Source organism: Erinaceus europaeus, chromosome 4 (genome assembly GCF_950295315.1).
Source record: "Erinaceus europaeus chromosome 4, mEriEur2.1, whole genome shotgun sequence".
Classification (NCBI taxonomy): domain Eukaryota; kingdom Metazoa; phylum Chordata; class Mammalia; order Eulipotyphla; family Erinaceidae; genus Erinaceus; species Erinaceus europaeus.
Genome location: NC_080165.1, coordinates 20,476,633 through 20,500,126, shown reverse-complemented (window position 1 = coordinate 20,500,126; position 23,494 = coordinate 20,476,633). Strand labels below are relative to the sequence as shown.

At 51.7% G+C, this 23,494-nt stretch overlaps 1 protein-coding gene across 3 annotated transcripts; it reads right to left on the bottom strand.

Moving 5' to 3' along the window:
- Positions 1 to 218: 218 nt before the first annotated feature.
- On the bottom strand, positions 219 to 22,493 carry CSF2RB (colony stimulating factor 2 receptor subunit beta). Of its 3 annotated transcripts, none has more exons than XM_060188902.1 (14): positions 22,345 to 22,493; positions 12,088 to 12,304; positions 11,436 to 11,559; positions 10,550 to 10,740; positions 8,266 to 8,417; positions 8,021 to 8,189; positions 7,285 to 7,435; positions 7,037 to 7,194; positions 6,190 to 6,329; positions 4,789 to 4,951; positions 3,738 to 3,828; positions 3,462 to 3,519; positions 2,793 to 2,890; positions 219 to 2,205 (listed from the first exon to the last, which is right to left on the bottom strand). In XM_060188902.1, exons 2-14 carry the CDS (start codon positions 12,158 to 12,160, stop codon positions 1,101 to 1,103), a joined length of 2,673 nt encoding a protein of 890 aa, XP_060044885.1. In that variant the 5' UTR covers positions 12,161 to 12,304; positions 22,345 to 22,493; the 3' UTR covers positions 219 to 1,100. The 3 variants fall into 3 exon arrangements, with proteins under 3 accessions (XP_060044885.1, XP_007519473.1, XP_060044886.1); XM_007519411.3 differs by having other exon boundaries at positions 7,285 to 7,420; XM_060188903.1 differs by having other exon boundaries at positions 11,436 to 11,533.
- Between the last annotated feature and the right edge of the window lie 1,001 nt (positions 22,494 to 23,494).

Here is a 23,494-nt window from a genome sequence, read left to right as displayed (position 1 = left end):
AAGAACCAGAAAAAAAAGTCAAAGTAAATGCTATTTTGTAGTGGAGAAAGCCTATGCAAATCTGACATCAGCACTGAAAATTTTAGTAATTCACAGGGTGCTCAGTGTGATGATGTGGAACTATTTATATTGTGAGCCCGTAAAAGCCTCACATATGACATTAAAGACAGACCACAAACTGGAGTAGGAGTCTGTTGCACCATCAGTGAAAAGACACATTAATCATTTAAAAATTTAATAAAAAACAAGATTTGTACCAGGCAAAACAAAGAAACAACACCCTTAATGGACATGGGTCAAAAGAAAATTCCAGTGTGTACACACACACATACACACCATGAGAATGTGCAAACTTGACAGTTACAGATAATACAAATGAGAACAATTTAATGCTGTGTTTTACACATCTGAAAGATGAAGACTTAACAGAGCCATCATCTTTAGTGGAGGCCCCACACCCAGGAGCCCCTGGACCCCACTTTCCAAAGAGAGGATAGCCAGACGTTGTCCTGAAGTTTGGGTTAGGGTGAGGGCTTGTCCTTTAATCGTTTGCTTGTTTCCTTTGTGTGCGTCCTTTGATCATTTACATGTGTCTTTTGATAATTTATTGTCTCGTCGGTAAGTTCTCCCAAATGTTTCTGTAACGGACTTGGGTTCCAGATACCCTCAGCTGTCCTGTGTCTCCCTAGCTCATGTGACCTGGTTGTTGGAGCCTGCCTGCCTACTGTGTGGCCTATACCGGATGCAGGGCCTCTGGTCCCCTGAGGCTGCCTGGTTTCCTTGGTGAGACCAGCAGGGCTCACAGATAGGGAGGAGGACTGAGAGTAAGGGGAGGGAGAAGAAGGGGGAAGAAAAGTTAGAGATAGAGGGAGAGGGAGAGTTAGAGGAAGAAGGTGAGGAAGAGAGAGAGTGTTAGAGGGAGAGGGAAAAGGAGAGGCAGAGAGGGGAGGAAGGTGGCCAGTGGAAGGTCAGGGGTTGCTGGAGGCAGACTTTCTTGGCTCATCTGGTCCAACATGGTTACCTCATTTGCCTTTACCAAAATGTCTGTAAGACACCAGGGGCTTCTGGAGGAGAGACGAGACCATCCAGGCCTGGGGACCTTAGCACACCTCTCCTGGCCTGCTGACATCCCAAGTGGGCAGGCTAAGGTAGTCCTGCTGCTTCAGGGCTTTGAAGAGCTGGATGGCGGGGAGCTGGGCTGAAGCTTGGCTCTGGAGATTCTTGTTCTGTATAACCTGCTCCCCCAGGTCGGGAGATGGTCCTGGGAAGGGAGGCTTGCTCTTAGGGGAGAGAGGACCATGGGAAAGGCCGGGGAGGAAGCAGTAATCCCCCACTTGCTGAAGGACCAGGAGGCCCTCTGGCTGTGGGGAGACCAGAGCCACCTCTGCTCGGGGTTCCCCTGGATTCAGTAGAGGACTACTGGCCACAGGAGGGGCAGGGCTGGCCAGAGAGCTGGGGGAGAGGCCTGAGGGCTGAGGAAGCCCCACATAATCCTCAAACTCTGGCTTCATGGGGCCCAGCACTGCAGGGAACCTGCTGGCCAGGCCTGGACAGAGACTGGGGCTCTGGGCAGAAGGGAGGCTCAGAGGGTGGGGTGTGGGGACAGAGCAGACCCCTGAGGGTGGGGACAGGGCCAGATCTTCAGGGCTGACATAGCTAGAGGCCACCACACAGTCCTCAGGGTCCTCAGAGCTAGTGGCCTCTGTGCTGGGACTGTCCTCTGGACCCTGACCATCCAGGCCAGACCCAGGGGCAGGAGGGCCAGGGTCAGCTCCTGACAGTGGGAAGGGTTTTTCCTTGGCCCCCTGACAGAGGCTGCTGTCCTGGTCCTGGGGTCTGGGGGCCTGAGCCATCACCTGGGCTAGGGGCACCAGCTGCACCTGCCCCCCTGGGGGCAGACACAGGTACTGCAGAGCTTCTGGGGGCTGTGCCTGGGGGCTGCTGCCAGCCTGTGGAGGAGCCTGCTGGCCTGTGATGTCAGGCAGGGAGCCGCTAGGGGGGGAGCCCAGGTAGGGACCATTGAAGTGGAAGCCAGACGACTGGTTTGAGGAGGCCCCTGAGTCAGGCTGGGACTGGGTGGGCAGGTCTGAGGGGGGTTGAGAGGAGGGACTGCAGCCAAGCTGAGGGGGTGAGTTCCGGGCATCTTTAGGCTCCTCTGTGGTGAGGGGTGACACCTCGCTGTGCCCAAAGTCGACAGGGAATACCCTGAGGAGAGAGGTCAGAGGTGAGGGCCCAGCAGGGCAGACATGGCTCAAGTGCACAGGGGCTGAGCACCAGGCCCCTCAGGCTCTAGACACAGAGCAGGCCCAGGTGAGGAGGAGGGGGATACCCCCACCTGCACTTTAGAGCCCCACTCCAGGCTCTGGGCCAGGAGCTCCTCTGCCAGGGGCCCAAGCCATGTCCCCACCCAGGTTCCCTCAGCACAAATCCCTGCCAGCTTCTGCCATCACCTTGGGCCGCCTTCCTGGTCACCACCCCGGGCACACCTCCCCTGAGGCTTGGCACCCCTGGGTCCCCACAGAACAAGGCAGCATGGTTCCTGGGTCAGAGCAGGCATGTCCCACTCTAGCTCCTGCTCCTGGGGGTCATGGCGTAGGCATGGCCTTTCTGACCTGGAACCAGGACCTCCCCCAGTGTCCACAGGAGGCATTTTTCAGCGCCTACCCTCAACCCAACTCCATCCCAGGGCCTCACACTGAGCCTGAGGCAACTCCCTTCCTCCCCCTGCCTTGTTCCCCTGTGCCCCTGTTCCCCTGTGGCCCCAGCCCCTGGCCTCATGCCCACACACTCACCCCTGCAGCGTGGGGAGTGTGCCCCACATGCCCTTGTGAGGGGGACCCCTGGCAAAGAGGGTCATGCTGTCTGGTGGCTGGAGCCTGGCAGGCCCCTTCTGGAAGAGAGAGGACATGTGTGTCAGCTGTGGGGTGACAGGGCCTGAGCCACATGGGAGGGTCCCAGCCAGTGAGCATGGCCTGGGGCCCTGACAGCGGGTCAAGGAGCAGAGAGGCTGCCTCTCCCCAGGCCCAGCCCTGGTGGGCAGTGCCACCAGGAGGACACAGGCCAGTGCCCACTGCACATGCAGCCCTGCTGTTGGGGGTCATGGAACTCCAGTGTCCCCCACCCTGGTCCCCTGCAGTGGGGGGGGGGCCTGCCTCACTCCAAGATCCTCTGCTCGGAGGCTTTCCCCACCCAGCACTCCAGGTCCCTCCCAGCTCAACTCAGTGTCCTCACCTGGAAGCCAGCAGCCCCCACACCTGGCCATCCTACAGCCAGCCTGGGCTCCCTGGGCCCCACTCCACATCCCCCTGCCCCCAGACTGTGGGCAGCAGGCCCAGCCCTGAGCTCCACCCTTCCCAGGCCCCCTCCACCTCTAGGCCCACAGCAGGGTAGGGGGCCTGAGCACAGGGACCTGGGAGCAGACAAGGCGCCCTGCCCTCCACCCCCTCCCTCCATGACCCCACCTGGAACAGCTGGCTCTTGCTGGGGTTGGGGATTTTCTCCTCCCACTTGCGGTTCATCCTGGAGAGACAGTGAGGGGTGAGGGGTGAGGGGAGCTGACAGCTGCAGAGACCCCAGCAACATTCCCAGGCTCATGGGTGCATGGGAAACTGAGGCCAGGGGGAGTGTGGGGTCTGATCTCGGCCCCTCACAGTGCCTTCTGCATCTGGGTCCTTGCAGAGCAGAGCCCCTGACCCTGGGGACCTCTGAATCCTCCCTCCATGCTGGGGTCCCCTCACCTGTAGCCATACATGCCGCAGAAGCGCAGGGCAGGGAGCAGGGCCAGGGTGGCGAAGACCAGGATGAGTGACAGCCCCCACGTGGGCAGCACTAGGGATGGCAGGCAGGCGAAGGCCATTAGCATCATGGGAGGGGAAGGGGGATGTGGGTGGGCTCAAGGGGGTGAGGTGCAGGCTTGCTGTGTCTCCATCCCTGGTCTCAGGTACAGTGTTCTGAATTCACTGGTTTTACTTTGGAGGAGAGTGTAGGAGCAGAAAGACAGGGAGGGAGGGGCTTTGCTTTGAGCCTCACAATTCTGCTCATGTAGGTGGACACAGAGGTTAGGTCCTGTCCACCAGCAGGAAGTGCTGTGCATATGTTTGGACTGAAGGGTTTTTGTAGCAGGTAGAATCCCAGAGGACTCCCTCTAGGAGACAGCATATGACTCGGGGCTGAAGGACGTCCTCATGTAGAGGCACTAAATTCAAGGTCCAAGGTTGTCCTTACTCTTCTTCCTTGGCTCCTGTATCTCCCACACACTTCAGTCCTCAAGGGTCCCTTTCCCTCTTGGATTTGGTGGGCTCCTGAAAGACCATCTTTGTATTCAGTGTTCACCTCCTTGATCCCCTCCCTGGAGCAGGCAGTGGATTTGGTCCCTTTTGGCAATACCCCTCTCTACACCCATCTCCTGTGTCTAGTTCTGGCATTTTTTTTTTTCAGTTGAAACACCAATGGGTGGGAAGGAAGGGCTGTTGAGAGCATCAGGTGTAAGGCTTGGGAAGACCAAGGTCAGACAGAAGCTGAATCAGCCCCCAGTGTATAGTTCTTCATGTCTTTGCTGCCAGGGTATCTGAAAACCAGGCTGAGTGGTCACTGGGTTTGCAGCTCTCCAAAGATAATGTACATTAGGGCCACGTTGCTGGAGGTGTAAGAGTACTGGGGAAACTGTTCTTCCAGACAAGTGTCACCTTCTAAAAAGGAAGTGACGTCTTGGATGGAAGGATGTTCAAGTCACATCTCCCTGACCCTGGCACCTGTTGCACCCTGGGGCTGATGGGAGTGGGGACCTACCCCACTCTGTGTCCCAGCTGCTCTCCTTGCTCCACTCACTCCAGATGCCATTGTAGCCACCAGGTGTGGGTTTGACCCGCACCCTGGCCTGGTACCTGGTGGCGGGTTCCAGGTGGGGCAGTGCCATGCTGTGGGTGTTCTGGAGGGAGTCGGCCTTGGTCTCCTGGGGACGGGGTGTAGGCATGTCAGCACTGTGCTCAAGCTGGCCCTCCCTGGCGCATGGGACCCCCTCTGCTAACCCTTCTACCCTGGCACCCTGATTTGGAGCTGCTAGTCTTCACTGAATTGACCCCTCACATCTGGTGCACCCTACCTCCACCTTAAGGGTCATCCTCTGTCGAGCCCACAGGTGTCAGCAATGCCAGGGACTCTACATTCTGCAACAGGCCACGGTGACAGGCCCAAGGCCTCCAGCTTATGACAGGCCACCCTGTCCACATAGCGTTTAAGACCCTTGGCCTCCTTGCAAATATGGGAGTAGCCTAGATGGCAGGAGAGAATTTCTGAAGGACAGGGCAGCAGAATAGGACTTTGGACTTTTAGCAGGGGCCTGGACCCCGGAGTACAATCTACCCTGCACCACTGCCCAAACCCCTGGACATAGTTTCCCCCTTACACCATGAAAGCCTGAGGCAGGTTCCAGTAACCTGGCTTCCCCTTCTGTAAGGGCTTTGTGTAAGGGGGTCCTGTGTTCCTGTCTGTGAATCACAGAGCACCCTTCCAAGACCACAGAGCACTATGTGTCACCTGCCCTTGTTTCAGGTGACTGTGTCCCTTAAACACCATGAGACTCTCACCATGAGACCTCTTGACCAGCTTCTGGGGATAAATTGGACTGCAGGTGTGGCCTCTTCTGGGGGCCAGGGAAGGGTGGTGGGAATCTAGTTTCAGGGCATACTCAACCTCCAGCCAACCTCCCTGCATTGCTGTCCAACCCAAAGCCTCAGTGTCTCCATTTCCACCATGAACACCTGGGTAATTCCAGTTTCCTATTGTGTTCTATGCTCCCTAGGATCTGCACACAAGCCCTGAGGGCTGCCTGGAAGAGGGGGCCCTGATGGATCCCTGAGGAGCCGCTCTGCACATCTGGGGCCTGGAGGGAGTCTTGAGCACATGCCCCCAGGACTGTGCGACCCTGAGCACCTGTTGCCCATGGCTTTGTCTTTACAATTTGGCTTTGGCTGCTGTGAACCTGGCCCAGTCACCCCACCCTCCAACCATTCATTCTACCACCCATGGATGGGGCATGAGCTGTCGGCCCCACGGGGTCATAGTCAACACACCCACTGGCCTCCTTCAAAGGACCAGTCACCAGCAGGTCCCCAGGCACCCTGTGGCCAGCTGTGATCCTTTGCCCCATGGTCCTGTCACCCCCCGCCCCCCGCCCCGGCAGGTGCTCACCAGCCAGGAGGCCGAGTCCTTCTTGTACTGGACCTGGAAGGTGTGTCCGATGTGGTCAAAGCGTGGCTTCTGGGCCTCCCAGGACAGGACGTAGCCGTCCCCAGCTTGGCTCACGTTCAGGGTCGGGGGGAAAAGCTGGACTGCAGGGGGGTGGCGTGGGGAGAATGTGGGTGCTGACTCTCCCCAGGGAGACAGTCCCTGCACGGGCTGCTCACAGGGGCTTCTCTGTTACCCAGGGCCCCGAATGCCTTCAACAGGAGGCATCTGTGTCACTCCTGACAACAGGCCATGGTTTGGGCTGAGCAGGCTCCTGGTGTCACTGAGGTGCACTTGTTTTGCCATGAGGGAACCCAGAGAATGGGCGCTTGGGGTGAAATTGGTTCCTTTCTAGCACAGTGCTCAATTCACATGCACAGCCCAACCGGGGGAGTGCAGAGCAGTTGCTCTGACATCAGAAATGAGTGGTCAGGAGCACAGGGGGAACTGGAGACTCTCTGGCAGGGAGTGTGGTGAGAGGAGAGGGAGCCCTGGCTGCAACATCAGCAGCAGCAGCAGCAGCAGCAGCAGCACTGGGGAGCTAGAGAGGGGCAGGCTGGGCAGGGCAGTGGGCACAGAGCTGTGCGCCTGCAGAGGGCAGCTGTGCCGGCCTCCCCATCGGTCGTCTCCATGGTTGCTGCTGTGTGGCTGCTTGTCGGGAGCTTCACCTCAGACTACATGACCTGTGACACCCCCAGCCCCACATTGTTGAAGGTGACCAAAGAGGGGCTGGGAGGACCCCAGCTTGACACAAGTAACACAGGAGACAGAGCTGTCCCAACCCCATGGACAGAGCCAGGTGCAAACTCACTGTTGTCTGAGCTCTGAATGAACTTCCCTTCCTCCCTTGGCCGGATGTGGACACTGTACTGGCCGTGGCTCCAGGGCTCTGGTACAGGGATGTGACATCGGAACCGAATGTTGGGGCCTCGGAGCTCCTCCCTCAGCACTGGGGAGCACTCTTCCTCCCTGGGGATTGCAGAGCAGGTGAGGGCAGAGAGGGGCTGTGGGTGTACCCCCACCCCACTCTGGGATCTGAAGCAGAGAGGAGCCACTCACCCTGCACTGGGGCTGGATTTGTAGAAGAGGGAGAAGGAGATGGAGCTGGCCACCTCGGGCCTCACTTCCCAGGAGCAGCTGAGCATGTGGACCCCGTTGAAGAGGCACTGCAGGTTCTGGGGCTGGGCCTCGTCCCCTACAGGCGACAGTCCTAGGTGGTCTGCTGTGGCCCTGCTCCCTGGCTCTTCGTGGGCATCACCCAGCTAGCTTTCTAGAGAGCTCAGAGGCTCTAGGGACACAAGCACCAGGCCCAGGCCAGCCTGGACCAGTCAGCTGTGTGCACGTTGTCAGAAAGGGTGCTGGGCCCTGGTGCCCATGAGCAGAGTGCAGAGCAAGCACTGAGTGTCTGGGGGTCACAGCTAATGCCAGGGGTCTGCACACGGGAGCTGTCATGAGAATTCCTGCCCCTGGGTCTCCTCTCAGGATGTTCCTCCCAGAGGCCACAGTGAGGAGGGGCAGCTTGACACCAATGGAGGGCGGCTTGTCACACAGGGCACGGCAGTTCCTGGAAGCCCCTGTGAGGACTCCACTCTGAGCAGGACTGCAGTGGCCCTCCCCACAGAGGGACCGTGCTCTCACCAGCCCAGAGTCAGCAGGTCTCAGTCCCCGGCATGCATGCCTGCTGCTCCCCTGGAACCTTCCAGAAGTCCCCTCCCCACAGGGCATAAGCCTTTGCTCTGTCCTTGTCTGGGTCCCTCCAACTGCTGGGTGGAGGTGTAGCTGGCACCCTCCTCACCTGGTGGGGACCTCCACTGCACCTCAGGGCTCCACTGGCTGGGCCGCCCCAGGAGCCCCGAGTGGGGGGCCAGGTGGCTGCGCACTCGGGCCACATAGGTGCTGCTGGGCAGGAGCTGCTGGGGGCCCAGGGTGGCCCGGGAGGTGTTGGTGTGGATGGTGTGGGCATCCTGTGGGCAGAGGGGCAGATGGAGCAGGGGCCACCAGGTGTGCCCGGGCCCGGGCAGAGCTGGCCCAGCTGCTTACCTCCCAGGAGTCCTGAAGCCTCCTGTAGACCAGCTCAAACTCCTGTCCTGACAGCCAGCGGCTCTGGGCTGTGCCAGGAGCCTCTCTCCAGGTCAGCAGGGCTCCGGCCCCCTCAGCACTGACCTGCAGGTCCTCGGGAGTGGGGGGCTGCACTGCAGGGTGGGGAGACACGGGCCTGAGTGGCTGACCTCTGTGGGAGCAGGAGGGACCTGGGCCCCAGTCTGAGTGCTGCTCCCATCAGCTGATCCCCTGCACAGTCCCTGCCCCGCCCCCACCCCCGGGGGTGGGCCTTGGGCCCTTCATTTGCAAAGCCCTGGGCACTGAGTGTGAACAAGAGACAGAGCTGTGCAGATGCCTGTGCACACACAGCACCAGCTCCACAGAAGGTGCTGGCAGCTGCACCCTGGGGAGCCCCTTCTCCCCAGAATCCCACATTCCAGGGTGTTGCCTGGGAGGCCTCCTTGGCAGCAGAGGGCGCTGTGACTCCTCTTTCTGCCTCTGCTGCTGTGTAGCTCTTCCCCTCCACCTGCCCAGAGCCCTGCCCTTCTCAGCCTCCACTGTGTCTGCTCCTCCTCTAGAAAAGTCTAGAACCCCTTCCCCTCAGAGCAGAACTTCTGCTGCTCATTCTGTCTCATTAATGTCCTCTAATGTCCTTTAATGTATTTACTGAGTTTAGATGTTTCCACGTGATGCTTGCTCGCTGCTGGGTGAATTTCTGGATAACTTGTTTAGCTTTGGACTCACCCTCCCCCAGTCCCCTTATCACAACAGACACCTAGGACCTGGGATTTAGTAGTTTAGTGAACTTTGGGGGAGAGAGTGAATGATGAATAGAGGAATGAATTTATCAAATAATACAAGAAGTTCCTTAAGGAATCTTTCATGAACCAATCCTTCCCCCAGCAAACAGCAAGGACTATCTGCTGTAACCCTTGCGCTGGGCAGGAGCCTCTCTAGTGAGCAGGGCATGTCTCCTGCCTTTGCTGAGCTTCTCTGTGTGAGCTGTGCAGACTTGCAAACACACACAATCAGGTACAGCTACAGCTCAGAGATGCCCCTGGTCTGAGTGTGAGATAGACCACATGCCAAGCATCCCCAGAGAGGGAGCCCAGAAAGGGGATGGGCAACCTAGATCCATCCCTGTCACCCACAGCTAGGTCAGGCACTGCCTGAGTCCTGCTTGCTGCCCTTCCAGCCTGATGTTCTAGAAGTGGGTTCCCAAGTGAGCCCACTGGGAACCCCACCGGTATCCTATTCACCCAACTCCAGGGGTTTGAGTTCCTGGGCTCAGATCTCAATAGTGAGGCTGAGAAAGGACGCAGGTGTCTAAATGTCAGAGCCTGGTGATGGAGAACCTGGTTAAGTACACCTGTTACATTGCCCAAGTACCCAAGTTCAAATCCCTGGTCCCCACCTGCAGGGGGAAAGCTTAACAAAGCAGTGGAGCAGTGCAGCAGGTGTCTCTCCTTCTCTATCCCCTTTCCCTCTCAATTTCTCTTTGTCCTATCAAATTAAATAAAGTTAAAAAAACATTTTAAATGCCAGTGCCTCAAGAGTCGGTGAGATACACACCGGCCTCCATCCCCAGTACTTCTAGTAACTTCCAGTGGTTTGGGCTGGGACTAACCACCCTGCCCTCCTTCCCAGTAGCTGCTCCAGGAGCACTTACTCCTCCGCATTTCTACACTGTCCCTCTGTCCACCAAGACACATGGACAGGCTCATTACTCGGCTTGCCAGTGACTTTCCTGGAATCTGTGGGCTGATGAGCAGCTGACTGGCACGGGCTGTTCAACATGCACTGCAGTGTCCTGTGTCTTCTCCCTTGCACCCCAGACCCCTGGACCCTCAACACTTCTCCTGGGATGGGCACCTCTGGTCATAACCTGGACTCACCCCCCTCCACCCTTGCTGTCTCCCCTGAAATCGCCTTCCAGCATCCCCACACCTGCTCCCCACTTGTCCTGCCCTGTCGTGACTCATATGTCACCCTCTTAGCACCTCTGCTGGACACCAATGCCTCGCCCAGGCAGCCCCTGCCCTCCCACCTTCTCCTATTCCTCCCGTCCAGTCCTCTGTGGTCAGTGCTCCTGAGGTGGACAACTGGAGGGTTTCTCCAGCTCTTCTGCTCGCTCCTCCCACTCTCCTCCTCTTTTGCCTCAGAAGCCCCACTAGGCCCTCCTAGAGGATGATGCATCTCCACCCCAGAGACTTGCCCCAGGCCGGCCGCCTGCCAGCCCCAGAGACCATGTCTCCACACTGCCCACCCACCCCCACAATCTCACCGTGCTGGGCCAGAGTTACAGTGAGCTGGGCTCCCAGAGGCCTGTCTGGCTGGAAGGAGTAGTAGTCTCTGTCAGCGAGGACGAAAAGCTTGTAGGGAATGACACACGTTCTGGTAACACAGCCGGAACATGAGCCCCCCAGCTGAGGCATGTTGTCGCTGAGGTCACAGGACACTGGCTGTGGGGGGTTGCTGCAGGAGGAGACAGGGATTAGCCCAGAGTGAGAACGGTCACCTATTGCACAGAGGCTTCTGGGTGGTCACCCCATGGGAGGCTCTGGGGGTCCAGGCTCTGGGCAAGGAACAAAACAGACATGAAGTGATGTCCTGGTGGAGGGAGCCCAAGCAAATCCACTAAGTACATCATGTGTCCAACCTTTATGTGGACAGGTTCTTTGGGGATTCTTGGAGACCCCAGGAGAGCGAGAGAGAGGAGGTGGGGTGAGAGGGTGGGGTGACTGGCTTCTCAGGGCGGGGGTGGGGAGGGGCTCCTGGCCCACTGGTGCCTGCTCCTGCTTTGCTGCGTCAGTCTCTATGAAGTGCAGCGAGTTCCAGCCCTCCCTTAAATGCTCCACATCCCAAGGTCAGGGAAGGAGGGTAACACTCCTCTGGGGGATGGGGCGTGGACATAGAGCCAGGCCCATCCAGACCCCAGGCAGCACACCAGTCCCCTGTGAGTGCTCACACATAACTGGGGAGAGGGACTTGCCTCCATGGTGGGGGTCCCCTCATCTGTGAGATGCCCCCCCACATGCAGTTGAGTCCAGTGGGCTTGTTAATCAGTGAGAGGACAGGAAGAGTCTCCTCACCAACAGCACAGTCACCAGAAAGCTCTTGCTGGCAGAGCCCATCCTCAGACACAGCCCCCCACCCTCTGCTTCACCCACCTGTTGAGGCTGCGCAGAAGGGTCACGTTGAGGAGGCGCTGAGAGTCCCGGCGGGCTGCCCAACTGCACACGATGCGGCTGGAGTAGTCGTTGTGACACTGCAGGGTTTGCAGAGGGACGGTGCCTGACCCGGGATAGCAGGAAGGGTCACACCTCTCCCCTGCAGGTGTTCTGGTCACCCTCCTGCTCCCAGTCCCTCCAGGGTCCTGCTCTGGTGAGAGGGACCCCATGCCTAAGGCTCCAGAGTCCCAAGTTCAATCCTGCACATCACCATAGGCCAGAGCTGAGCAGAGCTCTGGTAAAAGAAAAAGAAGAAGAAGAAGAAGGAGGAGGAGGAGGAGGAGGAGGAGGAGGAGGAGGAGGAGGAGGAGGAGGAGGAGGAGGAGAAGAAGAAGAAGAAGAAGAAGAAGAAGAAGAAGAAGAAGAAGAAGAAGAAGAAGAAGAAGAAGAAGAAGAAGGAGAAGAAGAATGATGCAAAAGAAAAAAAATAGCCTGGACTACCACACTGGGAAGGTTCATTGGCAAATATGGGGTTACAGGGGATAGAGGGGCATGGGGAGTCAGGCAGATGGGGGAGTGAGAGTGGGAAGGCCACAGCTGGTGAGAGCCTCCTGGGGGGGTGTGGGGAGTGGGGCAGAGCAGCAGGACTCACCTTGGGCCCCTGCTATGCTGAATCCCTGGCACAGGGCCAGCAGGATGGGGAGCAGCCTCCAGTGCTGCGCCATCCGCAGGTATATTCAGTGGGGTTCAGGGCCAGGGCCTGGCTGTGGGCAGTGTAGGGGTGCTCAGGTCCTGTGCTCCTGGAGTCTGGGGCCTCACCCATGTCCAGCTCCCCCCTGCCATCTCCCCTGGACTCCGCAGCACAGGGCCTATGGACAAGAATTCAGTGGGGAGCTGGTCCCTCCTGAAACCAGGGGGGCCGGGTGCTGGCTTCCCCACTGCTGTATCCTCTTTCCCCATCGCCTCTTCCTCTCAGCCTGTGCTGGGTGTGACCTGGAGGAAGGTGAAGGCGGGTCCTGCTGGGTCACCCAGGGGGAAGCATGATGTGCTGCTTGGGCAGCCAGCCAGAGGGAGGGTCTGGCCGTGTCCTGTACCTGCTGGAAGTCAGCAAACCCCCCTCACCCCCAGGTGTGATCACAGGGCACACCCCCTCACACCCCAAGTTCTCAGCCCCTGCTCCCTTACCATCACCACTCCTCCCACACCTCCTGAGTTCCTTTTTTTTCAGCCTAGGGCGGGGGAGGGGGGCTTCCCCCTTTTCATTTCCTCAGGCCTGGGAAGTACCCAGAAGAGAACAGGATGGTGCCCCGTGCACACGCACACGCGCGCCTGCGCACACACACACACACCAGTAGCCGCATATTCTGAGCTCCAGCACAGGCTCCCCCTCCAGTGCTGGTGGCCCCAACTGACTCACAGACACTCCCTCCCCTGAACCTCGCTTGATGCACCTGTGAAACGGGCACGAGTACATGAGTCTCTCGTGGGTGTCATACAAGGAGCCAAACACAGCGGTGCTCACAGAGTGGTTAGTGTGGGAGCAGAGCAGGCTGTCTGGGCAGGAGTTTGTGCTCTCTAGTACCTGCAGGCGGACCAATGCTACATGGAAGGTGTGCGAGTGTTTAAAATTCCAGAGCTTCTATTTGGCTCTTTGTGTATACAGAAAAAAATTAATCCCCATAGAAAAGTTATAGGTCTAACAATTTCAACAGCATTTTTTTTTGCAGGAATAAAATGTATATGTGAAGACAGTTCATAAAATTATTAAAGATTGGAAGATGCTATGGAATAGTGAATGATCTGATCATTATGACAGACTATTCTCTCTCTCTCATGACAGATCAGTGGCCATAGTAATAAGCACAGGTTTGTTTGTTTGTTTTTTACACAGGAGTGTTGATGTGGAGGAATTGTGATTTAACATGAAGCAACAGAATAATTAAAAAGTGCCAAGAAAATTCAACAGCATATCTGTCTAAAGTCATCTCACACTATGCCCTAAATATCAGGTTAATTAAACATTGAATGTAAAAAACATATAAATAGTATTAATTTTTCAGTCATGTTAATTCATATACATGACTACCTTTGGACTATTTAAGATCAACATCAGTAGAGGGGCTGGTTGGCTGTGCACCCAATTTAGCAAACACATTACCATGCGTAAGGACCCAGGTTCAAGCCCCCAATCCCCACCTACAGGAGGAAAACTTAACAAGCAGTGCTGCAGGTCTCTCTCTCTGTCTCCTTGTCTATCCCCCTTCCCTCTTAATCTCTCTGTTTTATTAAATAAAATTAAATAAATAAAACATCTAAAAAAGATTAATAGCAGCAGAAGAGAGTAGAGAATCTTTCCTACCATTACTACTTTCAAAAATATATAACCAATGTGGAAGAGAACTAAATACTGATTGTCAAATAAAATCCTAAAACCAGAAGAGAGAAACAAATGCTGATAAGACTCTTTCTCTCTCTCTCCTCTCCCTCTCTCTTTCTCTCTCTCTCTTTCTCTCTCTCATTTCTTTTATAAGAACAGCCAACCCACATTGTGTGAATCTGTGGGTTGGAGTTAGGCACCACATGGGAACACCATGGCAGCTAGGGAAGCCCCACAGATGGTGAAGAAGTATTGCAGTGTTTATCCCTCTCTTTAACCAGCCCCAAAGTGGTGGAATCAAGCATGTGCAAGTCCCAGTATGTCTCCCGCAGAAAAAAAATAAAAGTAAACTTATCCCATCTGCATGTTAGCTATTGGGCTTAGGCAAAAATTACTAAAGTCATGGGCCATTTAGATTTCAAAGCTTCTTCCAACATGAAGGGCCTTACTTTCCTTTGCTCTATTTCTACTTTTGGGTTCCTGTTTATTAAACAATTTGACCTGCTTTATATCTTACTGCCTTTCAGCCACCAATCTGCAGATACTACATGACAACACCTGAACTTCCTTGGGCAGATGACCTCACCAATGTGTCCTGGAACCTCACCTCTCCAGAGCTCTACCTCACTAGGGAAAAAAAAGAAACAGGCTGGGGGTGTGGATCCACCTGCCAATATCCATGTCCAATGGAGAAGCAGTTACAGTAGCCAAACCTTCTACCTTCTGCACCCCATAAGAATGTTGGTCCATACTCCCAGAGGAATCAAGAATAGGGAAGCTTTCAACGGAGGGGATAGGACACGGAACTCTAGTGTTGGGAACTCTATGGAATTGTACCCCTGTTATCTTAGACTTGTTAATCATTATTAAATCACTAATGAAAATAAATAAATAGGACATTTTTAAAAATGTATAAAATGTATAAAGAGAAAGGGTTGCACCAAAAATTATGGAGACTGCCATCTATCGCTACAGTGTCTATGGCTGCAACAAATTGATGCCATCAAAGGGCGTCACTGTAGTGACTGACAACTGTGAAGTGCTCACCATGACAGCCAGGCACTTCTGGGAGGACTTTAATGACAGAAATACACCAATGTGTGGGCTACTGTAAGGGTCCTGGCCTTGTGGACAGTGAGGCTGGTACAGGCCCATAATGACCTAGTTAACAGGGGCCAGGCTGGCTGGGACCACAAGCTACAGGCCACAGGCGTTGGGCTCCAGAGCTTGTGATTTTAACCACTGTGCCAGTTGTGAGCTGAAGTTCCTACTCAGTGGTACCATCTACGTCTACTCTGACATTTACTGGCTCACCAAACACTTGCGCAAACACATGACACAATTTTTGATGACAGCTTAGTTTAACAGCCTCAGGGAGGTCAAGCACTCAGAGCCACCTCAAAGTAGACTGCTTTGCAAAGCAGACACAGATAGAGGCTTTAGGATGTAAAGGGAGATCTACAACACAAATCAATACTCAGTGATGGGGAAAATCAGAGTGAGCACGATAAATTATCGTACTATGAGAGTAGACATTGAGAACATGCAAGTGCGCAAGGAGTAGAACATCCTTGAGGGAATCAGGATACAGAGAAGGGACCTGGCAATCCCAGCATGTAAAAGCAGAGGCCAGAGTAGCCTGCTTAACTGCCCCCTCCTCCCGGGTACCGATGCTCAAGCTTCCGCTGGACTTGTTGCTACTAAGAATAAAGATTATCTTTCTTGATATCTACCTGGTGGCTTCACTAGTATGTAGAATCTAGAGAACTGATATACATGAACTTGAGAAACGAGACAAAAACAGAAGCAAGTCAACTGTTTGTAAGACTTGAGAGAACTATAGTGGTTTTGTTTGGGAGGTGAGAAGGCGGGGGACACCGAACTTTGGTGTTGGGTGTGGAACTGTAATTTTTGTAATTTTACAAATCTTGTAACCTACTATTAATCACAAATAAAAACAAATCTTTCTCAAATTCTCCTGTCACTAGTGGCTATGTGACAAAAAATCATCCAAGGAGACATTAATGGAAAATAAAATATGCCTTTCAAAAAAAAACGGTTTCAAAGGAGTTGGCTCAAGCAGAAGAGGAATTTTTTTGCTCTTTGCCTCCCTCTCCTCGTTCCAGTCTGAAACTGGGAAGTGATGTCTAGAGCTCCAGCAGTTATTTTAACCATAAGGTTACCTTGGAAATGGGAGAAATACAATAGTAAGAAAGAACTTGGGATCCCCCCTATCACTGTGGAGTAACCAGACAAGTTGTCTACTTCTGGATATATTTTTTGTGAGTGAAAAATAAACATCTATGCTGTTAAGAGTAGTGTTTGGGGGCTTCTGTATGCAACCAAACAGATACAATTGGAATTAGAAGGAAAAGTCATCATAGTTAACAGCAACATTTCTTTTTTAATGCTTGCATACTCACTTACATGTCAGTAAGCTTTCTACCATCCAAGAATAAATTGGTAACCTGGAAACTTCCAGAAGGAAACAAACAGGCTATTTTTCTTCAAGGGAACAGGGTCTGGTTGGTAAGATTTTCACAAGTAACCCTGCATTCTAAGTGGACAGTGTTGTCTTGAATACATATTTTCATAAACTCATAGCTAGAACAATACAGTCAAAAGTCAAGCTCCCTTAGAAGTTCAAGAAAAAAAAAATGGAAAAGAAAAGAATTTTGATAATGTAAGGACAAAAATCTTTTCAGGTCTTTTCTGAAAATATGCATATATCCCAGGATATATATGTATATATATATATATGTAGTTCAGCAAAAATAAAGCCCAAGAAAGATAAAGATAGCATGTGGAACCGCAGCCAAGGGTGAGCAAAGAAATCAACACGACCTGCAGCGCAGCAAGGAGTAACTGCATTCTGTAAGACTGAAACACGTAAATACACAAGTAGAAAAGAACGATGCTGAAGTAAAACTCAGATGGATTTCACGTGGGAGTTGGCTGTGAAGTCAGGTTGGGGAGCAAAGGAGAAATGAAAATTTGCAAGGCTCTTGTCAAGTTTTAAAGAACATTTATTTTAACTGAGCCTAAATGCTGATATGAACAATCAATCATATGTACTTATTAACTATGAAAAGATTAGAAATCACTCAGAGTGAGGCTAAGCATGGGACCAAGAAGGCATAGGGAGGAGAGAGAAAGAGAGAGAGAGAGAGAGAGAGAGAGAAAGAGAAGCCAAACACTTTTTCACTCGAAATAAACATCACCTCAGAACTTCCAAATGCGTAAAGGAATACAAGTTCAGGAACAAAAACTGGAAAGGGGGAAAGGAAACAAAACACAGATTCACTCTAAAGGCGCCGTCAGAGGCCGACACCCAACCCCCCAAAGAAACACAAAAACTTTAAAAAATATATTTATTTATTTATTTATTCCCTTTTGTTGCCCTTATTGAACACCAAAACTTTTAAGAGAAGAGTGCTAAGTTGGAACTTTGCTAGAAATGGAATGAGAGACATTAAAAAAAAAATCAACTCAGGAGCCAGGTGGTGGAGCACCCAGTTGATTGCCCAAGTTATAAAGCACAAGACCCAGGTTCAAGCCTCTGGTCCCTACCTCAGGAGGGAAGCTTCACAAGTGGTGAAGTGGTGCTGCAGGTCTGTCTCTCTCTCTCTCTCTTTCTCTCTCAATCTCTATCTCTTTTCTTGATTTTTCTCTGTCTCTACAAATAAATAAAAATAGTTTTAAAAACTTACTCATGAGGCCAATAGGTTAGCTCACTAGGAAGGGCACCTGCACTGCCATTTGGGTGACTGGGCTCAAGCTCCTGGCACACTGCTGGGGTGTGTGATGACACTGGGGAAGTGTGGGTGCGGTGGTGTCTTTTATAGTATAAAATTTTTATTAATGATGAAGAGAAACAGATTACAAGGACAAAACTATCTTAACAGACGCCCCTGAATGTCTGACAGCACACAAGTCATTCTGAATGAAGCAAACAAGTGAACCTTGGGGAGTAAAGATGAAGGGAACTCAGCACTTCTGGGTAAGCACCAGAATCTAGCAGCCAGACTAGTGGGAAGGAGCTGTGAGTGCCTCCCCTATCAGTCACCAGTAGCAGGAGAAGGCTGCCCACCTGCTGTCGTCACCAGTAGCTGTTCTTCTCTTGAACTCTCAGTGCAATCAGGGCAGTCAGACTCAGAGCCCCAAACAAGTTCCAGAGGGGTTGTTTAATGAAATTGACAAGATGCCTCTAGCTCGACACACATCAAAGATGAGAGACTTGCTCTACTAGCTAGAAAGTCCTAATGGGCAGGAGAGTAGGTGGGTAGAACTGAACATTATTAAGGAACGTCTCGAGTGTAAAAAGCATTTTGCGTTGCCAAAGAGTGCTTGTTCATAACTAATGGTGCTGAGACAAGGAGTTGGTGATGTTTAAGTTACCGCTGGCCCCATTCCTCCAACTTCTAGATGAATTCAAGATCTAACTAAGATACCAAGTGGTAAAAGCATTAAAATATTTCAATACCCACAACCGATCAAGACATCAAAATAAGAAGGCATAAAGGAAAAATAATAATAGACCTCAGTTAGAATTAATTAACACATTTTTTATGAAAAAAAGAGACAGACAAGGAGGGTATGTTTCTAACCCCTTGTAAGTCGACTGTGAATACATATGATACCGGAATCATTCCTGAGGCTAAGATGGAGAGACAAGAAACTCATCAAAACCAGACAGAGGATATTTTCATGCCAGATATAAAAGGAACTCAAAAGGCCAATAAACAGTTAGGAAAATGCACGGTTTTACCCTTCATTGGGGAAAGGGAATAATCCAAGCAAGAATGAGATCATTTTCATGTACTAAATTGGACAAAATTAAAAGACTGATAATATTCCCAGAGAGAAATTAGTCTTTCATGCAGAAGTGTTTGTGTGAGTGAGTGTGTGTGGGTTTGTGTGAGTGAGTGTGTGTATGTGTGTACTCGCGCATGCACTGACTCAGCCACTCTGAGGACTGTATGACATGAATGTGCACTCTCTTGCCCAGCAATTCCGCTTCTAGGAATCTGGGCTGCAGTAACACTTTGCATAGGCTGAAAAAATTGGAGACATCTTAAGTGTCTATAAATGTGAAGTTGAATAAATTATGGTGCATCCACTACAGTTAATTAATAAATGCCATATATTTATTTTGCTCAGATTCACTTATTTTATGAGAGAGAGAGAGAGAGAGAGAGAGAGAGAGAGAGATCAGAGCACTGCTTGTTATGTGTGATGCCAGGGATCTAATCTGGGAGTTCACACATGTAAGTCCCACACTCAGTCTACTGAGTTATTTCCCTGAAACCATATTTCTTAGGCTTAATCAATGAACTAAATTGGTGTTTTCTATGGTGGAAAGTGATTGGAGCCAGGTGGTGTCACACCTGATTAAGTGCTCACATTATAGTGCACAAGGACCCAGGTTCAAGTCCCCGGTCCCCGCCTGTAGGGGAAAGCTTCATAACTGGTATAGCAGGGCTGCAGGTGTCTCTCTTTCTACCACCCTCTTCCCTCTTGATTTCTGGCTGTCTCTGTCCAATAATAAATAAAAAAATATATTTTTTTAAATCCTACGCTGAATATGGGCCCAGATCACATCAAATCAGTGGGGTTTACAGTCAACAATATTTATATACCTTTCCCATATTTGGGAGCTACTCTCTTCCCTGATCCAGCTTCCTGGTCCTTTTGCCAGCCATGACATCATCTCCCCAGACAATAACTTGGACCCACCTGCATATCAGATTTCAGGCTCAGGGAAAAAAAAAACTAGTATAGCCACAGGCCCTTTGGAATATAACTAAAATATGCCTACTAGCTATCTACAAAACAGAGACCACCCCCTCCAACTCTTCATCTGCACTATTCCAGCCTTTAGGTTCATGATTAGTCAACAACTTGTTTGGCTTTATATGTTAGCTCTCTTTTCAGCCACCAGGTTCCAGATGCTAGCATGATGCCGACCAGACTTCCCTGGACAGACAACCCCACCAATGTGTCCTGGAGCTCTGATTCTCCAGAGCCCCGCTGCCCCACTAGAGAAAGAGAGAGGCAGGCAGGGAGTATGGATTGACCTGCCAACACCCATGTTCAGTGGGGAAGCAATTATAGAAGCCACAATGGACCCCACAATGACCTTGGGTCCATACTCCCAGAGGGATAAAGAATAGGAAAGCTATCAAGGGAGGGAATGGGATATGGAGTTCTGGTGGTGGGAATTGTGTGGAGTTGTACCACTCTTATCCTATGGTTTTGTCAGTGTTTCCTTTTTATAAATAAAAAAATGAATGAATAAATAAATTATGACAATAATGTTGCTAAAAATTTTTTAAAGTTATTCAAAACATTATATTAAGACAAAAATAAGTCATAGAACAGCATGCACAGGGAGTCAGGTGGAAGTGCAGTGGGTTAAGGGCACGTGGCGAAAAGCTCAAGGACCGGCTCCCACCTGCAGGGGAGTCGCTTCACAGGCGGTGAAGCGGGTCTGCAGGAGTCTGTCTTTCTCTCCTCTCTCTGTCTTCCCCTCCTGTCTCCATTTCTCTCTGTCTATCCAACAACGACTACAACAATAAAATAATAAAGGCAACAAAAGGGAATAAATAAATAAATAAAAAGAACAGCATGCACATTAGGATCATATTTATGTACAAAGAAAAATGACATAGTTCTGTACATGCTTAAAAACTTTCAGAAGGTGTCTGGATGGTAGTGCTCCCAGCAGAGCACATATGTCACCATGCATGAGGACCCAGGGTCAGACCCCCAGCCCCCACCTGCAGGGGGGGAGGCTTCATGAATTGTGGAGCAGTGCTGATGGTGTTTCTGCCTCCCTCTCCTCTTGCTCTTTATTTATCTCTGACTCTAGAAGAGGACAGTCTCTAGGATTGGTGGAATCTTTGTACAAGCACAGAGTCCTGGTGATAACCCTGATGGGAAACAATATTTTTGAAAGGGTAATATCAGATAACAACAATAATAAAATAATTACGGATCGTAATATCTGTGAACAGAGTGACATGGGACTTGGGGGGTAGATACAAAGGGGTCTTAGTTTTTATGCCACATAATTTTGGATTATTCTAATTTTAAAAACATCTTATTTGTTTATTTACTTTGGATAGAGACTGTGAGAAATTGAGAGGGAAGAGAAATATAAAGAGAGGAGAGAGAGAGAGAGAGAGAGAGGCTCACAGCACTGTTTCACTGTTCATGAAGCTCCCCTGCAGGGGTGACTGGGGGCTTGAACCCTTGTCCTTGTGCACTGCAGTGCATATACTCTACCAGGTGTGCCACTGCCCAACCCCTGGACTACTCAAACTTTTAATAAAGTAGACATGCATCCATTTACTTGCATGGTGTTAGATATGCTCAGTTCAAATTTTGTGGTTATTTCTGAATAAGTAGCCCAACATAAGTAAAACTGATACATGAAAAAAATGAGTGACCAAAAGTGAACAGAAAAAATCTTACTCTTTATGAAACCATCAGGGACTAGAGCATAGCTCCACTGGTAGGGACCTGCCTGGCCGGGCCCGGCCCTGCCCTGCGTAGGCCCAGGTCTGAGTTCCAGTACCACATGGAAGATTGTGATGGCACCAAGGAAAGCTCCAGTGAGATGCTTGTCCCTGAGTGAGCAAACAGCCTGGGAGCAGCGAAACCACATACACACAAGGGCCTGACTTTGCAAAGATAATGAAAGTCTATTGGAAAGTAGGGAAGGTGGTAAGTAGAAAAGGTTAGATAGACGATGGCTACCTGTGCCAGGCCTTTGAAAGGTGAAAATCACACACACACACACACACACACACACACACACACACACACACACACACACACACACACACACCTTGTCACTGGAGCCTGACCATTAAGGTCTCAGGTTCCCACCCCAATTTAGACTCATAGAAACACCTCCTCACCCATGCACAGGTGCATGCTCACAGCTGCTCACCTGCTGGCCCAAAGCCCTCTCTCCCCAACTCCTCAACACGACCTGGATGGGATGTGGGGTGGATTTTAACACCAAAGTTCTCTTTGAAGGGGAAAGCTCTTTCCCCAAGAGAAGAAATGGGGCCCTTCTCATCTTCCAAAATGAGCTTACCAAATCACATGGAGCTTGGAACCCAGGGACAAAGCTTCCAGGTTCCCTCCTCCTACTGCCTCCCTACCTGAACCTCTGCGTCCCCAACGATAGCCCCTTCACGCGCACGCACACACACCCGTCCTGATCCAGGAACCAATCTGTAGTTGCCATCTTTGTTGGCCCTGCTAGAGAGGAGTCAGGAGCCGGGACACCTCAGTTAACAACTCCAAGTGGCACACTGGTGTCTGACTCCAGAGTTCACTTCACCCCCAAGCCCCATTCCACTGACAGCCTGAGAAGCCAGGCCCTCATTCCCATCCCAAACCCCCAGGCTCACCTGCTCCTTCCGTTCCACTCCCAACCTCTCCCTGCCCTTTCCTGCCCAGACTCCCACCTGCCCTGGGTCCCCACCCTCTAGTCAGACCCAGAAAGTCAGAGCTTACCTCCCATGGTGGCCACACCAGCTTTCTGTGGGAGTGGAGTCCGGGGGCAGCAGCTCTCACACTTCCTATTAATGCTGATGGTGTGAGGAAATGGCTAGAAAGAGGAAGCGACACCAACCAGTCCCAGTGAGTGACTTCATGAGACCACCCACTTCTTAGAAAACTGGACACCAAGACACGAATTTTCCCTCGTCTCACTGATGTTGCAAACTCTTGTTCCTTCCTCCAGAAATACTTTGAACTTTGGCAACTTGCCTCCCAGCAAAATGTCCGGCAAACCCCTACACACTCATTGACTGGATTCGATGCAGATTTCCTCCTTGCTGATTTCCTGGGGGTGAACCCTGAGCCTGAGGGAGCTGGCCTGGACCCCCTCCTCCACCACAGCTCAGAATGTGACCATGAATTGCCCATGTCTGGAGCCCACTCCCATCTGTGACCTAGGTGAGGGTCTCAGTAAGCATCGAAGGCCAAGGATGAAGACAATGGTGAACTGGCTACAAGGCCAGACCTCAGTGCAGCGTCTAGCACCTGACAACCCACAGATCTCAGTGGGCAGTGTTCAGACTCTGCTGGTGTCCTTTCAGCTGGCACATTCCCTGTTGCACTTGCCTTCCTCCAGCTGTGTCTTCCAGAGGGACTCACATTCCTAACACCCAGCACCAGCCCTGCACCTGCACTGACACCAGCACAGATGGAATGATTGAATGTAAATGAATGCTTGAGCTCAGCAGGCCAAGCTTAGGGTAAAGTGAGTAAAATGCTCAAACATTGAGCAATCCAAATAAATACCATCTCAATGCACTAATGTTTCTAGCTTTCTTAGAAGTACAGCCGGGACTTAATGGTGCTGCTGGGACTTAATGGTGCTGCTGGGGATTGACCTTGCAACCTCCGAGGCTCTGGCATTAAAGTCTTTTTGCAGAACCACTATGCTGTCTCCCCAGGCCCTGCACAGTTGTAAAAAAGAGTTATAATTGATGTAAAGAATCTGCTGTGAGCAGAATAAGACATTTTCAATAAAAAGAGGCTTGATTAAAACACCTTGCCAAACCAGACTAGGGTCCTTGGTCCTCCTGAGTGGAGACAACCAGCCGGAAAAGGACTTGCTTCTCAGGGAAGACAGAACCTTCTGGAAGGCCCTAGACTC